Source organism: Monodelphis domestica, chromosome 1, assembly GCF_027887165.1.
Source record: "Monodelphis domestica isolate mMonDom1 chromosome 1, mMonDom1.pri, whole genome shotgun sequence".
In the NCBI taxonomy this organism is placed as follows: domain Eukaryota; kingdom Metazoa; phylum Chordata; class Mammalia; order Didelphimorphia; family Didelphidae; genus Monodelphis; species Monodelphis domestica.
In genome coordinates, this window is record NC_077227.1 from 159,808,943 (window position 1) to 159,825,204 (window position 16,262).

Genomic DNA, 16,262 nt, shown 5'->3' on the forward strand with positions numbered 1-16,262 from the left:
AGGGTCACACAGCTGGGAAGTGTTTTGGGCCTGATTTGAACCTAGGACCTCCCATCTCTAGGCCTGGCTCTCAAGCCACTGAACTACCCAGCTGCCCCAGGTCACTTTTTCTTAAAAGAGATGGGATCCTTGGGACTTACATCTAAGAGGTTCATGGTTGTCAGTTCTAATTGAGAAAATCAAAACTGACCCAAACTCAGAAAGGACAGTAAGAACTTCTAAGCTTGGGTTGTTACTATGGAAACAATCCAGCGAGGTCCATTCAAAAGGCAATGTTGGGCAAAAGTGTGGCTTTTTAGGGTGATGGGACAATTTTCCTGGCCAAAAACTTAATTCTAACATAACTTCATAGGCCCAAGTCCTCAATTCACTGAGTCTCCTCTTTGTTTATTAGGTCTTTTCAACAATACCAATTATTATCATTATTTTCTAAATTTGGAGACACTGAACATCATCTTTTTTTCCATTTTTATAAACAGTTTGGCCAAAGTGTAAAACGGAGTGGTAGGGTCACAAAATATTTGTTTTAGTAAATTCTATCCTAATCCTAGATCAGTGGGGGCTGGGAGTTGTAAAAGGGATGACATGAGAACTTTGCTATTTTGGGGGGTGAGGAAGGGGCAGACTATCTCTAAACTGTAGAGTTTCCATCATTACTTAGACCACAATGCCCTGACTAACATAAGTGAAAGAATGAAAGTGTTAACTACATGTCAATTACTATGCTAACCTTTTGGTATAATGAAAAGTGCAATAGGTTTTGAATCAGAAGATTTGGGTTCTAATCTTGATTTTGTGGGACTTTGGACAAATCATCCTTGTCTGAACTTCAGTTTCCTCATCGAAAAACAAAGAAACTTTCTGAAGTATCTTATCTAGGAGATCCTAAGACTTTTGCTCTCTGAGCCTGTTTCCTCATTTTAAAAGTTGTGGTTGGGTTTTGGGGTTCCTTTCGACTCTAATCCTTAATTTTGTGCTCTGGGTGGGTGGGGGAAGCTTTCCTGAGGCCCGGTAAGAGGCGGGTGCGCGCCCATGAGGGGCAGATGGGGAGCTGGATAGCGCCCAGGGTACCCCCTTTCTGCGGACCCTCCCCTCCCCTGCCTGCGCCCACCTCCTTCAGCGCCTAGGGCTCCCCGCCGCTCGGGGGCTCCGCTGGCTGTACGTGCAGAGGTAGGCTCGCGTTAGGTGCTCCCGGACTGTTTTCCTCGAGGCGGCGAGGAGGGGGCAGGGGGAACGTGTTCGCGGCACCTGGGGGCCGCGCCGGTGGGCGGCTTGGCGGGCTCGCGGGTAGACCCAGGGGAGCGGGGTGTCAATGGCCCAGACTGCAGGCTGGAAGACTGAGCTCGGGCGGGGAGGATTCTGGGTCCCGGAACCTTTCTTCTGCAGCATGCAGTTTCCTCATCGGACAGCATTGGGGGCTGGCCCCGAGATTAACCGTCCCTCTTGGCCTCCGCCCCTTCCCCGCCCTCCTTCCCTCCCTAGGCTTCCCTTCCTCCCGTCCCGGAGTTCTGGGGGCTGCCGGGGCCGCACCGTTCCGCGCAGCGAACGGGTCCTTCAGTCTCTGTCTCGGGGGCCAACTCCCGCCACTTCGCTCCGCAATCCCTGCCGTCGCCGGTCCCTGTAGAGTCGTGTAGGCCAGCGCGAGCAGGCCGCCTCCTGCTGGAGACTCAGGGAGGAAGAGGAGGGAGGGAGGAGGAGCAGTCGGAGCCGTAGACCTCGGGCCGGACCCTTGCCGATCCCTCCCTTGGAGCCTTGCGCTCTCCCCCGCCCCCCAAGCCCGTGGGCCCGCCCGGCGACCCGTAGATTCGGCGCGAGCCCGTTCGACTGCGGGAGGGGGAGGAGGGGGAAGAAGGGAGGGGTCCGACCCGAGGCCCGGGGCGGCCGCCGCCATGGAGACCCCTTCAGCTGGCGCCCGGCGCCTCGGGGCCAGGGGGCGGCCCTGACGCTGTCCGCCCCGTCGGGGAGCGGGTCCCGGGACGTCCCCCTGTCCCCCGCTTCGGCCGTCCGCTGCTCCCCGTGCCCTCGGCCGCTCTCTCCCCTCCTCCGGCCTCCGCTGCTGCCCCCGAGCGGCGGCGGCGGCCCCCTGTTGAATGGGCGGTGCGGAGCCGGGTCTGAGGCGCTGGCGGAGGCGGCCTCGAGGGGCCGGCGGCGGCGGTGGAGGAGACGGAGGCGGCGGCGGCGGCGGCGGTGGGGGCGACCATGGAGGGCCTGGCCGGCTATGTGTACAAGGCGGCCAGCGAGGGGAGGGTGCTGACCCTGGCCGCCCTGCTCCTGAACCGGTCCGAGAGCGACATCCGCTACCTGCTGGGCTATGTCAGCCACCAGGGAGGGCAGCGCTCCACGCCGCTCATCATCGCGGCGCGCAACGGGCATGCCAAGGTGGTGCGCTTGCTGCTGGAGCACTACCGAGTGCAGACCCAGCAGACAGGCACTGTCCGCTTCGACGGGTAGGTACTCCTGCTCTCCCTGAGCTTTGCACGGCCCCCCAGACCCCATGGCCAAGTGGCCTCATGCAGTTCCCAACCCCATGGCTTGGGCTTTTCCACTTTGCCCCCATTGTAGGTGTGTTGTTTGCCTGAGGGAGGCTGGTCTGAGGTAGGAGGTGATGTGGTCATCAAATTACATGTTACTCCATCCCTGTTCTGGGGAAGTCCAGAATTGGCCACCAGTGGGGTAGAGAAATTCAAAAGTTTAGATATTGAAGGTTAACATTAGCGCCCCCGAATACTTTTTTGGGGAGGGGATATGGAATAGAGAAAGAACTGGTGAGGGAGTAGTGATGAGAGTATACCTTGTTAGAGTTTCTTTTAGAGATTTCATTATGTATTTCGTAGTTATTTACATCAAGTATTTATTTTGAAGGTAAGTTATACCAAGTACTTAAATGTAGTGTTGACTTTCATTACTTAAGAGTCCGTTTTAAATTCTTCTAAAATTTACAATTTTTTTTTCCTAAAAGACTTTGAATTTTTGGTAGTTTCTCAGTTTTAGGAAGGAGATTTTTCTTACAGGTTCAGGGGAATGAAATGAAACATTTAGAATAGAAGCATTTCACTGGTGTCTAACATCTTAATGCTTATGGTTAATACGAAAACAACATAGCTGTAATGTTTCCTGATGCTCACTTAACCTCTTTTTTTTTTTTGGATAAGTCTTGTCACATCATTTTTGATGTCTTCTGGTCAATGGCAAATCAAGCTGGCAATATGGAAAGCATACTGGACTTCACTTAGGTTCAAAATGTGATAGCTATATGACCCTGGGTAAATTTTTTAACCTTTCTTGCCTCAGTTTTTTTTTCTGAGAGGAGTTGAACTTTATAAAACTCTGAAAGTCCCTTCTACTTCCCTCCAGGAAAGTAGAGCGATTAGAAGGTATGTGGTCTCTGGACCTCCTTTGTATAGCCCCTTCTGAGCTATTGTTATCCTTTCAAACATTCCCTCTCACCAGTGACTAATTATTATTAAGGACATAATGCATGTTGATGAGTTTAAAAATGGATGAATGAAAAAATGTGGAGGTTACTTGATTACTTGCCCATTCCAAGTTCTAAGAGGAATTCTTCAAAAATGTATTTTGAGACGGTTTTAAAAAGGAGATAGTGAATACCAGACTGAGTCAGACCCATAGCCACCTATTCCTTATAATTTGTTGGTATCAATGGATATTTGAGAATATTGCTTCCTCAGTTTCTTCATTTGTAAGTTGAAGAGGTTTTTGATGTTCTTGCCAGCCCTAAATTGGTTATCCTAAATCTAAAAAGTTTAGGGTTGTATACTTCATTATGGATTCGTCATTTGTGAATTGATCTAAAGCCTTTTGTCAACCTGTAAAGTTAATTTTTACTAGTTTACTAGACATCTTATATAGCCGTTTTATACTTTCCTATCAGTCATTCAGTCAAAAAGCATTTATTGTGTGCTCCTTATACTTAGACCACTCTTTTAGTCTGGAGGCATGCTAAAGATACTTGGCCTCAAGAAAAATACAGTTTAGTTGGAGAGACTTCTGAGATATAATTCAGATTTCAGAGAACATTGTCTTATTTAACAAATAGTTAATAATCATTTTCCTCTTCCTGGAAGCTTTACCATATCCCAGCTGTTTACTCTCAATTTACTTCATTTTGACTTATTTGGTTTCATGTTGTATGCTTTCTTATTCCCCTTACCCATTAGAATATAAACTCCTATGAGGGCAAGTACATAGATATATATTATCTGTATAGCCCCAGTTTTAAAGGGAGGACCAGCTTTGAACAGTTTATGGGAAGATAGGCACTTGAGACTTGACAAGGTGAGAATGGTTTGATCTGTAGAAGGGAGTAAAGTTGGTCTTTTGTGATCACAGATTCATAGATGTTTTGAAGCAGTCTCCTGTTTTTAGGCCCTCTATCCACTGAGCCACGTAGCTGCCCCTTCTCAACTATTTATGAAAATGTTAATATGAGCAACATGTAAAGGACATGAGGCTCACTTACCTACCCCCTCTTTGGATGGCTTTTGAAAGGTACTCAGCAAAAACTTCATTCTTTTATCCAGATAGCACTCTTAAGATAGTTGACCAGGCTGAGTTTTTGGTTAATATCCATACATTGGTTTAGTGTAAATAATGAACAAAGTAATTGTTCACACTTAACAGCAGTAACCTTTGGAATTTTCTTCCCCATATAAACCAATAGGTAGAAGGGCAGGACTGAAATGATGGGTATCAGGAAAAGTTTCATTAGTAGGAAGTAAAAATAAAAATTCCTTGGAAGGAGAAGCTATTAAGTAAGAATGTTATAGAAAATGAACAGAACAAAGGAATGGTGATATGTCATGTGACCCTTGGAATATTGTGATGGCAATGCGTTCTAAGGGACTGTTGTTGGCATGTACTAAAAAAAAAAAGCACATGGTAGAGAACTTTGTGAGAAAAGAGGGCAATAAGATGAAGTTCTGAAGGCTTTCTTTTGGGTGCTTTGGCAATACTAGCATTAATAATTGGAATGAGCTTGTGTGTGTGTGTGTGTGTGTGTGTGTGTGTGTGTGTGTGTGTGCTGAGAACTTCAATATTTGAGCGCTTTAAGATTAGGTTGAAGGGGAGTCCATGAGCAGGGCATACTTCAGGAAACTTCTGATTTAATAAATTACTTAATAAACAACTATACTGTTCACCTGTTAAAAAAGCTTTTCCATCTCAAATTCTTGTGATATGAAAGAATTGAGAAACAAGACTAAATTTGAGGACAGAATATTATCTTCTGTTCTGAAGTATTTTTCAGTATCTCCAGTAAACACTTTTGTTTAGAAATTTGAATACAAGCTTATAAAATACCTTGAATCTAAAATAAAATGCATAACTCAGAATTTGCACTGTAATTTTGGTTTAATTTTAGAAAACTGATTTTTTTTCAATAAGGATTATGTTGCATTTAAGAATTTTCTGTTAAAAATACTTGTAGATTGCCAGTTCCAGGAGGGGGAAGGGAAGAAGGAAGGAAAACAATTTGAATCTTATAACTTTGGGAAACTTATGTGGAAATTTGTTATTAAAATTTTAAAAAGAAAGAAAAAAGAAACAACAATTTGTAGGGATATAATTCCCTATAACAAGCCTATTCTGTATTGTACTTCAGAGTATATAGTTCTAAATTCTCCAGGGCTTTAAGATTTCTAAAGCGATAGCTTTTTACAAAACATTATGTAGTGATTTTTATATCCATTTACCTTCCCTCACTTTCTTCTTTAGAAATTTTCTTTAACCAAAAATATATAATTTAAATATTTCTTTTGTGCTTTGCAAATATAGCATTTGAGCTGAAAATAGTTGTTCAAGGAGTAAGCAATTGAAATTATAATGAACAACAAAAAATTTAAATTAGTTTTCATCATCCTAAGTTTTTATATTTTATATAATATGAAAGTTAATTAAAAATATAACATCTCTTAACTCATTTATAACAGCTTAAAGATAATGTAGCTGGCATATAATAAATATAACTTAAAAACATTCCAGGACAACCTTATAACAATACTTCTGGATAAATCTGATGATGTTTTTAAGTCCGGTTTTCCTAAGAAAATGTATTTTGTGAAACAAAAAGGTAAATTTGGGTAAATGTCATAGAATATATTTTTCAGTGGCAGAATATTATTCAATATGGTATCAAATACCTGCCAAGTGGGTGGATATACTCTGGGTTCACTTCAAATAATTAAAAAACATTTTTTCTTTAAAGTAACTTGTATCCTTAAATCTTTAAAAAGAAAATTCAGAAGCCTTTTGCTTTTAATCGATTTGCTTCCTCTTTTGTAAGCTGAAGAAAATAGCACTAATTTATTGTAAAATTGATATTATCTATGGTAGTGGAGTCACACTGTTTTTGTAACTATGCTCAAGAAACAGTATTTGTTGATATTACTAAATTTATGACATAGTGAGATATTTTGCAATGATATTTATTAAGTATGTAGTTTTTACATATACCATGACTAATTTTACCTTTAAATATTATTCTTCATAACAATTTTAATTTGAAATGGTCTAATTACAGTAATGTTTCCTGACAGGGAATGAAATTTTCATATAGAATCTACCTTTTAGTTCTAAAAGTCATTAACTCACAAATCTGGGAAATTGGCTGCATAAGAAGAAAAAAATGATTTAGCAAGAGATCCTCTAGTGGCTAGATAGAAAATAGTTTGAGCCCACTTATATTTAATCTTGTAAACTCCTTATTTAGAGGGCAGGAGGACCTGCTATAAATTGAGGTAAGTGGGAAGAAATTCCTTTGTTTTCATAGAGTACTGTTTATTTTTCCAGCCATTAATATTATTTTAGGAGTAGCATAACTTTTAGAGGAAACTAGTTATAGGGGAATTTCGCATATTCCAAAATCTTTTTAAGGAAAAGAAGGTTGTACTGATCCACACCTTTCTTCACAAGTGTTACTGGTGTTGGAGATTTTGTTAGGAAATTGGGTGGCATTAATATTGATTTTTGAGGGGGCAACTAAGTAGCTCAGTGAATTGAGAGCCAGACCTAGACACAGGAAGCTCTGAGTTCATACCTGGCCTCAGACACTTTCTAGTTGTGTGGCCTTGAGCAAGTCACTTAACCTTTCATTGCCTAGCCCTTATAAATCTTCTACCTTGGAGTCATATACAATATTGATTCTAATATGGAAGGTAGGGATTTTTAAAGAATTGGTTTTTGGAAAGGTGAGATAGTAGGAAGGATTGGAAAGGAACACATTTGGTAGCCATCCCTATTATGTTTCCCTTATGTGAGGTTCAGAGAAAATTGTGTTAACTAGTTGCTGATCATTTGGAATAGCTTAAAATTTACTCTAGGCCTTCTAGAATTAATTTTTAATTTTGCCATAAGGAAACTTGTGACTTAATTCAAGCCCTTTTTTCAAGGATACAGTATTTTCTTAGATAAGTTGGATACTAGCCTAATATATTTTATTTTATTTTTTTTGGTATGGAGGAAAAGAGCTGTTGGATCTGGAGTAAGAAGATTTCAAACAAACAAAAGATCCTTATCTTCCATCTTAGAATCAATACTGAGTACTGGTTCCAAGGCAGAAAAGTAGTAAGACTAGGCAATGGGAGTTGTGAGTTGCCCAGGGTCACACAGCTAGGAAGTGTCTGAAGGCAGATTTGACCACAGGACCTCTTGTCTTGGGCCTACCTTGCAATCCATAGAGCCACCTAGATGCCCCTAGAAGACCTTTATTCAAGTTGCAGTTCTACTATTGACTATGTGACTGTGTAAGTTATTGAACCTCACTGAACCTCATTTTCCTCAACTGTAAGATAAAGGGATTATACTAGATGGTTTTAAGATTCTGCCTAGCTCTATATCTTTTGGTTTTACATAGACTTTTTTGTAGTATTTTTTAAAAATGTATCATTTAAATGAGGAATTTGTGTTCTCTATGGAATTGAATTTCTTATTTTTTGCCTTTTGTGTTTATAGTTATGTCATTGATGGAGCCACCGCTCTCTGGTGTGCAGCAGGAGCTGGACATTTTGAAGTTGTCAAACTTCTAGTCAGTCATGGAGCCAACGTGAACCATACTACAGTAACCAACTCAACACCCTTGCGGGCTGCATGCTTCGATGGCAGATTGGACATCGTTAAATATCTGGTAGAAAATAATGCCAACATCAGCATTGCCAACAAATATGACAACACTTGCCTTATGATTGCAGCTTATAAAGGACACACAGATGTGGTCAAGTATCTTTTAGAACAACATGCAGATCCCAATGCCAAAGCACACTGTGGGGCTACAGCATTACACTTTGCAGCAGAAGCTGGGCACTTGGAGATTGTACGAGAGTTGGTAAGGTGGAAAGCTGCAATGGTGGTGAATGGCCACGGAATGACTCCGTTAAAAGTAGCTGCCGAAAGCTGTAAGGCAGATGTTGTTGAATTATTGCTTTCTCATGCTGATTGTGACCGAAAAAGTAGAATTGAAGCTTTGGAACTTTTGGGTGCCTCATTTGCAAATGACCGAGAGAACTATGATATAATGAAGACATACCACTATTTATATTTAGCGATGTTGGAGAGGTATCAAGATCGTGAAAACATTATTGAAAAAGAGGTTCTTCCACCAATTGATGCTTATGGAAATAGAACTGAATGCAGAAATCCTCAGGAACTAGAATCCATTCGGCAAGACAGAGATGCTCTTCACATGGAAGGCCTGATAGTTCGTGAACGGATTTTAGGCTCAGACAATATTGATGTTTCTCATCCTATCATTTACCGTGGGGCTGTTTATGCTGATAACATGGAATTTGAACAGTGTATCAAGTTGTGGCTTCATGCTTTGCATTTAAGGCAGAAAGGTAACAGAAACACTCACAAAGATCTTTTAAGATTTGCTCAAGTTTTCTCACAGATGATTCATCTGAATGAACTGGTAAAGGCCAAGGACATAGAAAGTGTTTTGAGATGTAGTGTTTTGGAAATAGAACAGGGGATGTCCAGGGTGAAAAGTACACAAGATGCTGATATCCACACCGCCCTGGACAACTATGAATGCAATATTTTTACCTTTTTGTATTTGGTGTGCATCTCCACCAAAACACAGTGCAGTGAGGAAGATCAGTCAAGAATTAACAAGCAGATTTACAACTTGATTCACCTTGATCCTAGAACTCGAGAGGGGTCGAGCTTATTGCATCTTGCTGTTAACTCTAATACCCCGGTAGATGACTTCCACACAAATGATGTCTGCAGCTTTCCCAATGCCCTTGTCACTAAACTCCTATTGGACTGTGGTGCTGAGGTGAATGCTGTTGACAGTGAGGGAAATAGTCCTCTTCATATTATCGTTCAGTACAACAGGCCCATTAGTGATTTTTTGACCTTGCATTCTATCATCATTAGCTTAGTGGAAGCTGGCGCTCATACTGACATGACAAACAAACAGAAGAAGACTCCGCTAGACAAAAGTACAACGGGGGTGTCTGAAATATTACTTAAAACTCAAATGAAGCTGAGCCTTAAGTGCCTGGCTGCCCGAGCAGTTCGGATTTATAACATTAACTACCAAAACCAGATCCCCAGAACTCTTGAAGAGTTTGTTGAATTTCATTAGGTGACTGGATATGTAAAATCTTTAAATGTGGTGCTAAAAAGTAAAGGACTTTAATCACAGACAATAGAATTACGTGTTTATAAATTCTACTTCTCTATCCACTACCCTTCCTTTCCCTTGGTCCTATCCTCAGTTCTATATTTGGTCTCTCTTGCTCAGACAGGAGCCAATTACAAATAACATCCCAAGGAAAACCTTGATATAACCATAATGTAGTATCTTTGGATATTGGTCAGGTTACCTCTCCCGGCCTCTTTTTTTTTTTAAAGGAACAAATATAAAATATTTTGTTTAATCATACTTAGGTACATTTATGATTTGCAGTTGATAATGTTTTAAATAGCTATGTACAAAGGTATTTCTGTTTAAAAGCCTATCTCAACATGTGATCTATGCAGCAGTTTTGAGGATTTAAAGTTTTATTTTGGAAAAAAAGAAGAAATAGAAAATAACATGATAAAAGTAATTCAGTGATTCAGTGCATATTGCCCATTATGGTTGCCAGTTCACACTAAAACAATTGACAGTTTTGTTTTCACTCTTCAGTGAGCTTTTCTTTTTTGAATAAAATATAAACAACACATTAAAACATAAGGAGGATTTGAAAAAACAAGATTAAATTATTGTGATAAATCTAATAATGGTTGCAAATTATTATAATTTAATCCATTGAAATTGTTGCAGTTTGCTATGTTGGTTGTGAGAAGGAATGGTAACAAAAACCAATTTGCATCAAACCAATTCTTTTTAAAGAAAGTTGAAGAAGGCTTTCTAGAAAATAAGCAGACTTTTGTTTTTGAACTCCTTTCCCAATAGACTTGAGTTCTAAAATCCTTTGCTATTATTTTCATATAATTTGTGCAATTTGGAACAGGCAGCATTTGACATAGAGTTTTCAGTAATGTGTGAATTATGAATGTTAGCCTTTAAAATGAAACAGATTGTCACAACATGATTATAAGTCCTGTTTCATGCCACCTACCTTCACTACTCACTTTACCCTCCTGTGGTGTCTTCCTTTTGAATATGAAAACCACTTTTCTAGGAGGAATAGCTAGTGCCTCCCTAATAAGATGCTTATGACAGGTGAAAGGGAACCTGGATACTTAAAAAAAAAGTTTCTTTTATTAGTCTGTGACAAAGGTAGAAAAATCACAAATGTGTGAAATGAACATTTTTTATGATGAAAAGTGATTTGTATAATGCTACCTTGAAAAGGTACTTCTGCCTGAGAGCTACAGATTTTTCAACAACAGAATGTTATTTGTTCTGACAGGCTATTTGGAATATTTTGTTGATTGTTTTTAACTGCAATTTTTTAAACTGTTTGATTAAAAGAATATTTTATGATTAAAAAAAGTAGACCTGAAATTCAGAGGGAGGGTACACACCTGAAATGTGAATTTAGCTTGTAATAACTCCATTTCCTGTCTGGTGCCAAATGAACTAACTCAGCTACTATATGTGTGGACGTGTAACTTTTGTTTTAATGAATTTTTTTTTTGTCACAATTCCAAGCCCGCAAATGAAAAAAAAAAAGCCCAAGTGTTTAATTTGTGTTTTATATATGTATGTTGCTTTGTGTGGGGTAAGAATAAAGGTTCCAATTTAAGCAGTGTAGAACAGAAATGACCAAGCCAAACTCTTACCACCTGGGGCCTTAAATAGTGCAACACCACAAAATGAAATGCTGGTTTTTTTTGTTGGGGGAGGCAGGGAAGGGATAATACTATTTTTTTTCCTTTCAAGGATGTTTGGGGGAAAAATGCAAGGTTATTTTACAGTTCTGGCAATTTTATATTTTGTGTGTCTGCTTCAGTTAGAATTGTATGGATTATGAATTTGGCGATAGTACTTGATTTCTATTTTGCTAAACTAAGGTTTTATGAGAAAAGTTTTTAGTCTGATATGGTTTAAAGTAGGAATTTCAATGAATCCTAATTTAAAAATTACTGGCCCTGATCCTTCCAGTGAATAGGTAGCACTGTCCCTTGTTCTTTGGTGCTCCGAAAGAGGTTACAGTTCCTAAAGAGGATTAGTCCATGCCTTCCTCATTGTTAGGATCAAGCTCTTTATGTTATAGACTTGAGGGTCTTCTTTGATCGTTCCAAGGAGCAAATGTGATCTTCTTGGCATTTTTTGGGGTGATATTAATGTTGATGTGTTCTTAAGACACCAAAATTAAAAATAGCAAATATATTGTACTTCTTTCACTATAGATGTTTTAGGAATTTACTCTGCTCCTTCTCTTGCCCTTGACCAAACTGTTTTATACTTTGCTAATTTATGATGTCCCTATAAAATGACAGAAGTGGTGGCTTATGAATACACAGGCTTCTATAACTTTTAATAACCCCCCCAATTATTTTAAAAAGAGAGTACTGAATGTTGAGAACGAGTAAGGTTGTATTGATTACAGTGCTGGCAAAAATACAAAGGTATTTGATAACATTTGAATAAAATATGAATTGCTCCAATGTTCATTGGTAACTTCTGTACTGTTATTTACAGTAAAACTTCATTGCACTATATTGCTCAGGATGTAATTCCAACTTGTAAAATAAATTAAGATATGTATTGTAAAATATCTGTATAAAACCATTCTTGGAACTATAAGCCTGTTTTGCTTTTCTTATTTTGTTTTTTTGTACAGCTGATATAAAGTATGTTTGGCTTAATTTAACTCTTCCCAAACTTTCACCTCAACAGAAAACAAACAACCCAAAAAACCCCATCAAACAGAAAATAAAGCTGGTATTCATTGGTACTGCAGCTTTCCTCAAACTGTATGTTGTCAATTTTTCAGTCACTTGCACTGGTTTGTGTTTATCCTTTGGTGTAGGGATGTCTTGGTTTGTCAATTTTTAATACTGTTACAAATCTCAGAGTTGCTTTGTGCTGCTCAGCAATTGCCATATACATTTGCACATACTAAAGGCCTTGAAGTACTTTCAGAAACCACAAGAAACTTGTTGGGATTTTGCCTTATTTTAACACATCTGATAACAGAATTTTGTATTCAAATGGCCATTTAACCTGAGGAATGGACAGCAAATCAATGCCAACTGGCAGGGAGTAAGAGAGGGTGAAGAAAAGATCTAACCTTAAAGCTGAAAACATAAGTTCTCCAATGCACAATTTGCATTTCACAACAAGGATCGTTATTGTCTTCCCAACAAATAGCCTTAAGCATGCCACCTGATCCCAGCTGTTATGTTGAATGGGAGCTTTTAAAAATTACTATCATTAAGCTTTGATTTCATTTTTCTCCCTCTGTATGTAGTAAGAGGTTTATTTCCTTGTGCTGGAAATTTAATAACTGGCAAATTTTAAGGAATTTCTCATTACACATTAAGTTTGAGTAGTTGGATTATATTACATGTTGGAGGTTTTGGAAGATGTGTTTTGAGGACAGTACCTGATAACTTGATAAATATCTTTCAGAGACAAGCCTAAAGCAAACAGAGCACCCAGTGGCCAATTCTTCACTGGAATTGAGACAGTTATTTGGATAGTTCCAGCCACTTCTTTTTTATCTGTACTTTTCAAGCACAAGAAGGTTTTTGGGAAAAGGCCTAAATTATCCATATAATTGCTTTGAACCTCCATTTTACTGGCAGGAAAGTAGATAGAAGAATTAGCAAGTAAATGAACAAAGGTAAAACAAATATAAAGGGCTTATTTTTTTGGCAGCTTGTTTCTATGCTTCATAACAGACAACTCTTCCTTTTCAAAATAGTTTAACACTAAACATTGTTTTGCCATTTGTTCTGTGTAAAGCTATCCTGCAGGATCTTGAGCTTTGTCTTCAACCCAAAAGCTATGGAGCTCAGATTTTCTAAAAGCAGAGAACTGCTAATAGTTTAATGATAATGACCAAGAAAGTATGCCAGGTTTCAGGGCTATTTCTATAAGGCTTTTTAGCAGAATTGCTCACATTTGGGTAGAATACTAGTTTGCTACTTTTTTATGTAAAGATAGAGCTACTCTTCCAGCTGGTTGTGGGATTTATAGTAGGTATTACACTGAGGACTGGTATGTTTGTTTGTAAATTGTAATATATGTATTGTACTGTATTCATGTTAGGGTAGTTGTATTACAGTTTTGTATTACTGTTTAAGGAAGGTGCAATGACTATAAATGGTAGAGTGTATCCTGACATCTCTGTGCCAGGTTTTGATAATGCTAAATGATTAGCACCTTTTCAATTTGGGAATACAGGGTCCAATATGTTGAAGGGGTAGGGATCAATATTGGCTAAATGTTAAGAAGGCATCTAGTGGAGACAAAATTAAGCTTGCAAATTATAAAGTGAAAAAAAACTTAAAGTTTGTCTTTACATAGTATTGTTTATGGCTCTTAGTGGCCTCTTAAGAGTTGGAATATTAGGAAAGAAGGGGAAATGAAAAATTCCTTTCCTATGTTGTGTACCTTTTATTTGCTGCAAAACCCAGGAGTGGGAGAAACAGGGAAATCTTATAGGCTGAATCTGATTTCTTTTGGAAAGAGTCTTGTCTGCTGGCTTCAAAATCAACTCACCCTCAGTACCCTGTTAAGAAGATCTGCATTGCTGTACTTCAGTAATTTCACTGTGATTTATAACTTACCAATGATGTCATTCTGTTGTGCACTTTTGTCAAATTGTTTACCCAATTTTAATAAAGAGAGTAAACCTGTCAATTGCACTAGAGCCCTGTTGATAATTTACATATTGACCAGTATTTTATTTTTGAATTTTATGACCCCAAGGAACTCTTACATTTTTATTACTTTTATGGAAATAGATGGTTTTAAGAACTTAAACTAATTTGAAAGACGTGTTCAATAAAGGAAAAAATGTATTCAGTAAAGGTAAAAAAAACAAACCCCAACCTTTTTGAAGTTGGCCATATTTGTTTAAAATGGTATAATTGGGATTATACATGACAACATGATATAAAAACTTGTATATTTCAAATAAAAGGGCATTTACTGCCTTTTTCTTAATCCTATAACAGTGAAGGACCTCTCATAATCCAGGATTCAAACACAGTTCATCTTCTAGTTAGGCTGTCTGTTTCTGGTTGCAATCACCACAGGATACATCTGGATAAATCTTTCAAGGCATTATTATCTGATTAATAAAGTGATGGCTGTTGTGTTAATATAGCATATTACTAGAGTAATAGAAAATATTTTGGGTAAAGTTCATATTCCTAACTAGTGTTTTTTTTTAATATGAGTTGGAGTATGAGTGAGATAATTTATATAATCTGAGACTGGTCAGACTTGGGGAAAAAGCAGTTTTAAAAATATAGCTTGCACATTTGCCATTTGTCAATTGACTTTAGTCATGTTAGAGAATGAGACTGGGCTTTACTGTTATATCTGAATCAGTGGGAAGATATCACTAGCAATTTATCTGTAGTTAGATTTTTAAAGTCATATTCCAACATTGCTTTTTCAAAGCCAAATTAGGAATAAGAAAACATTTTTTACCTAATATAGCCATTTCTTAATGAAACTTCAGAAGTGAAATAATGAAAATTGCTCTTAGGCTAACCTAGAAAATATTCAAGTAAAACTCCAGCCCTTGAATCACTGTATTGGTCTATTTAGTATTTAGGAATTTTTGAATGATTCTGAAAATACAAACCTGATGAGACAAGGTGGTTTGCCTTTCTGAGTAGTTTATTGTATATTAGTTTTCTAACATCAATTTCCCAGTAGTGGGAAATGGTAATCTTAACATGTTAGCCCTGCTTTTTATTGAATATGGTAACTTGGCTAGGGACAATCTAGCTTATATTAATTAGAAATATTTGAAAAGAAAAGATTGCATGCTAAATGCAAGAATTCTAAACATCCTGGCTTAATAGGAAAGTTTTCTGTGCCTCAGTTTATCCACTCATTGGTCTCAGTTTTGCCCCTTTGGGGCCAAGTAGAACAATTTTTCTTCCAAATGATACCCCTTCATATATCTGAAGAGAACAGTCATGTTCCTCACCTTGCTAATCAGTTTTTCTTCAAACTAAACATTCCTAATTCCTTAAAGCTATCATCTATAATAATGGCATCATCCATTACCTATAGACCTATTCTTAAAAGATATTTTGTTTTCTAGATATAGTATGTTTACATACTTCAAAATGTCTATGATTTCATCAGTTTGGGTACTCCACCAATGTAGATCACAATGCCTTAATCTTTATGAGTTGATGTGTGAGTTCAGGTTTAAGGAGATAATAAGAGTTAATGTTACGCAATGGGTAAGTTGAGTCTTAAAAATGTAATTTTTTTCCTCCTTCAAAAAAATTATCACATAGTGGTCTTCCTTTTGGTGATGAGCTTCTGAAATGAACTGCATTGTTCCTCAGACAACATTTACGTACTACATAGCTGGTTCCAGACTTCAAGCTTTTACGATTTTGTAAGACTGAGTCAAACACTACTGACATGGCTAAACAACAGCAACAACAAAGACTTATCAAAGTTCATGTTCAGAGTAGTATCAGAGATTTAGCTCCAGAAGGCCATCAGAGGCCATCTAGATCATCCTCTTCATAGAGAGATGAAATGACATGTGTAAAGCCAAATAACAAATAACAGTCAGGAACTGAACATCTTATGACTTCCCTACTACCATACCATTGTAAAAGGCATATTGAATCTAATGGTA

At 38.3% G+C, this 16,262-nt stretch overlaps 1 protein-coding gene across 1 annotated transcript; it reads left to right on the top strand.

The window, feature by feature from the left end:
- Positions 1-1,875: 1,875 nt before the first annotated feature.
- FEM1B (fem-1 homolog B) lies at positions 1,876-14,289 on the top strand. The gene is made up of 2 exons (XM_001367570.4): positions 1,876-2,447; positions 7,969-14,289. Exons 1-2 carry the CDS (start codon positions 2,200-2,202, stop codon positions 9,602-9,604), a joined length of 1,884 nt encoding a protein of 627 aa, XP_001367607.1. The 5' UTR covers positions 1,876-2,199; the 3' UTR covers positions 9,605-14,289.
- Positions 14,290-16,262: the final 1,973 nt, after the last annotated feature.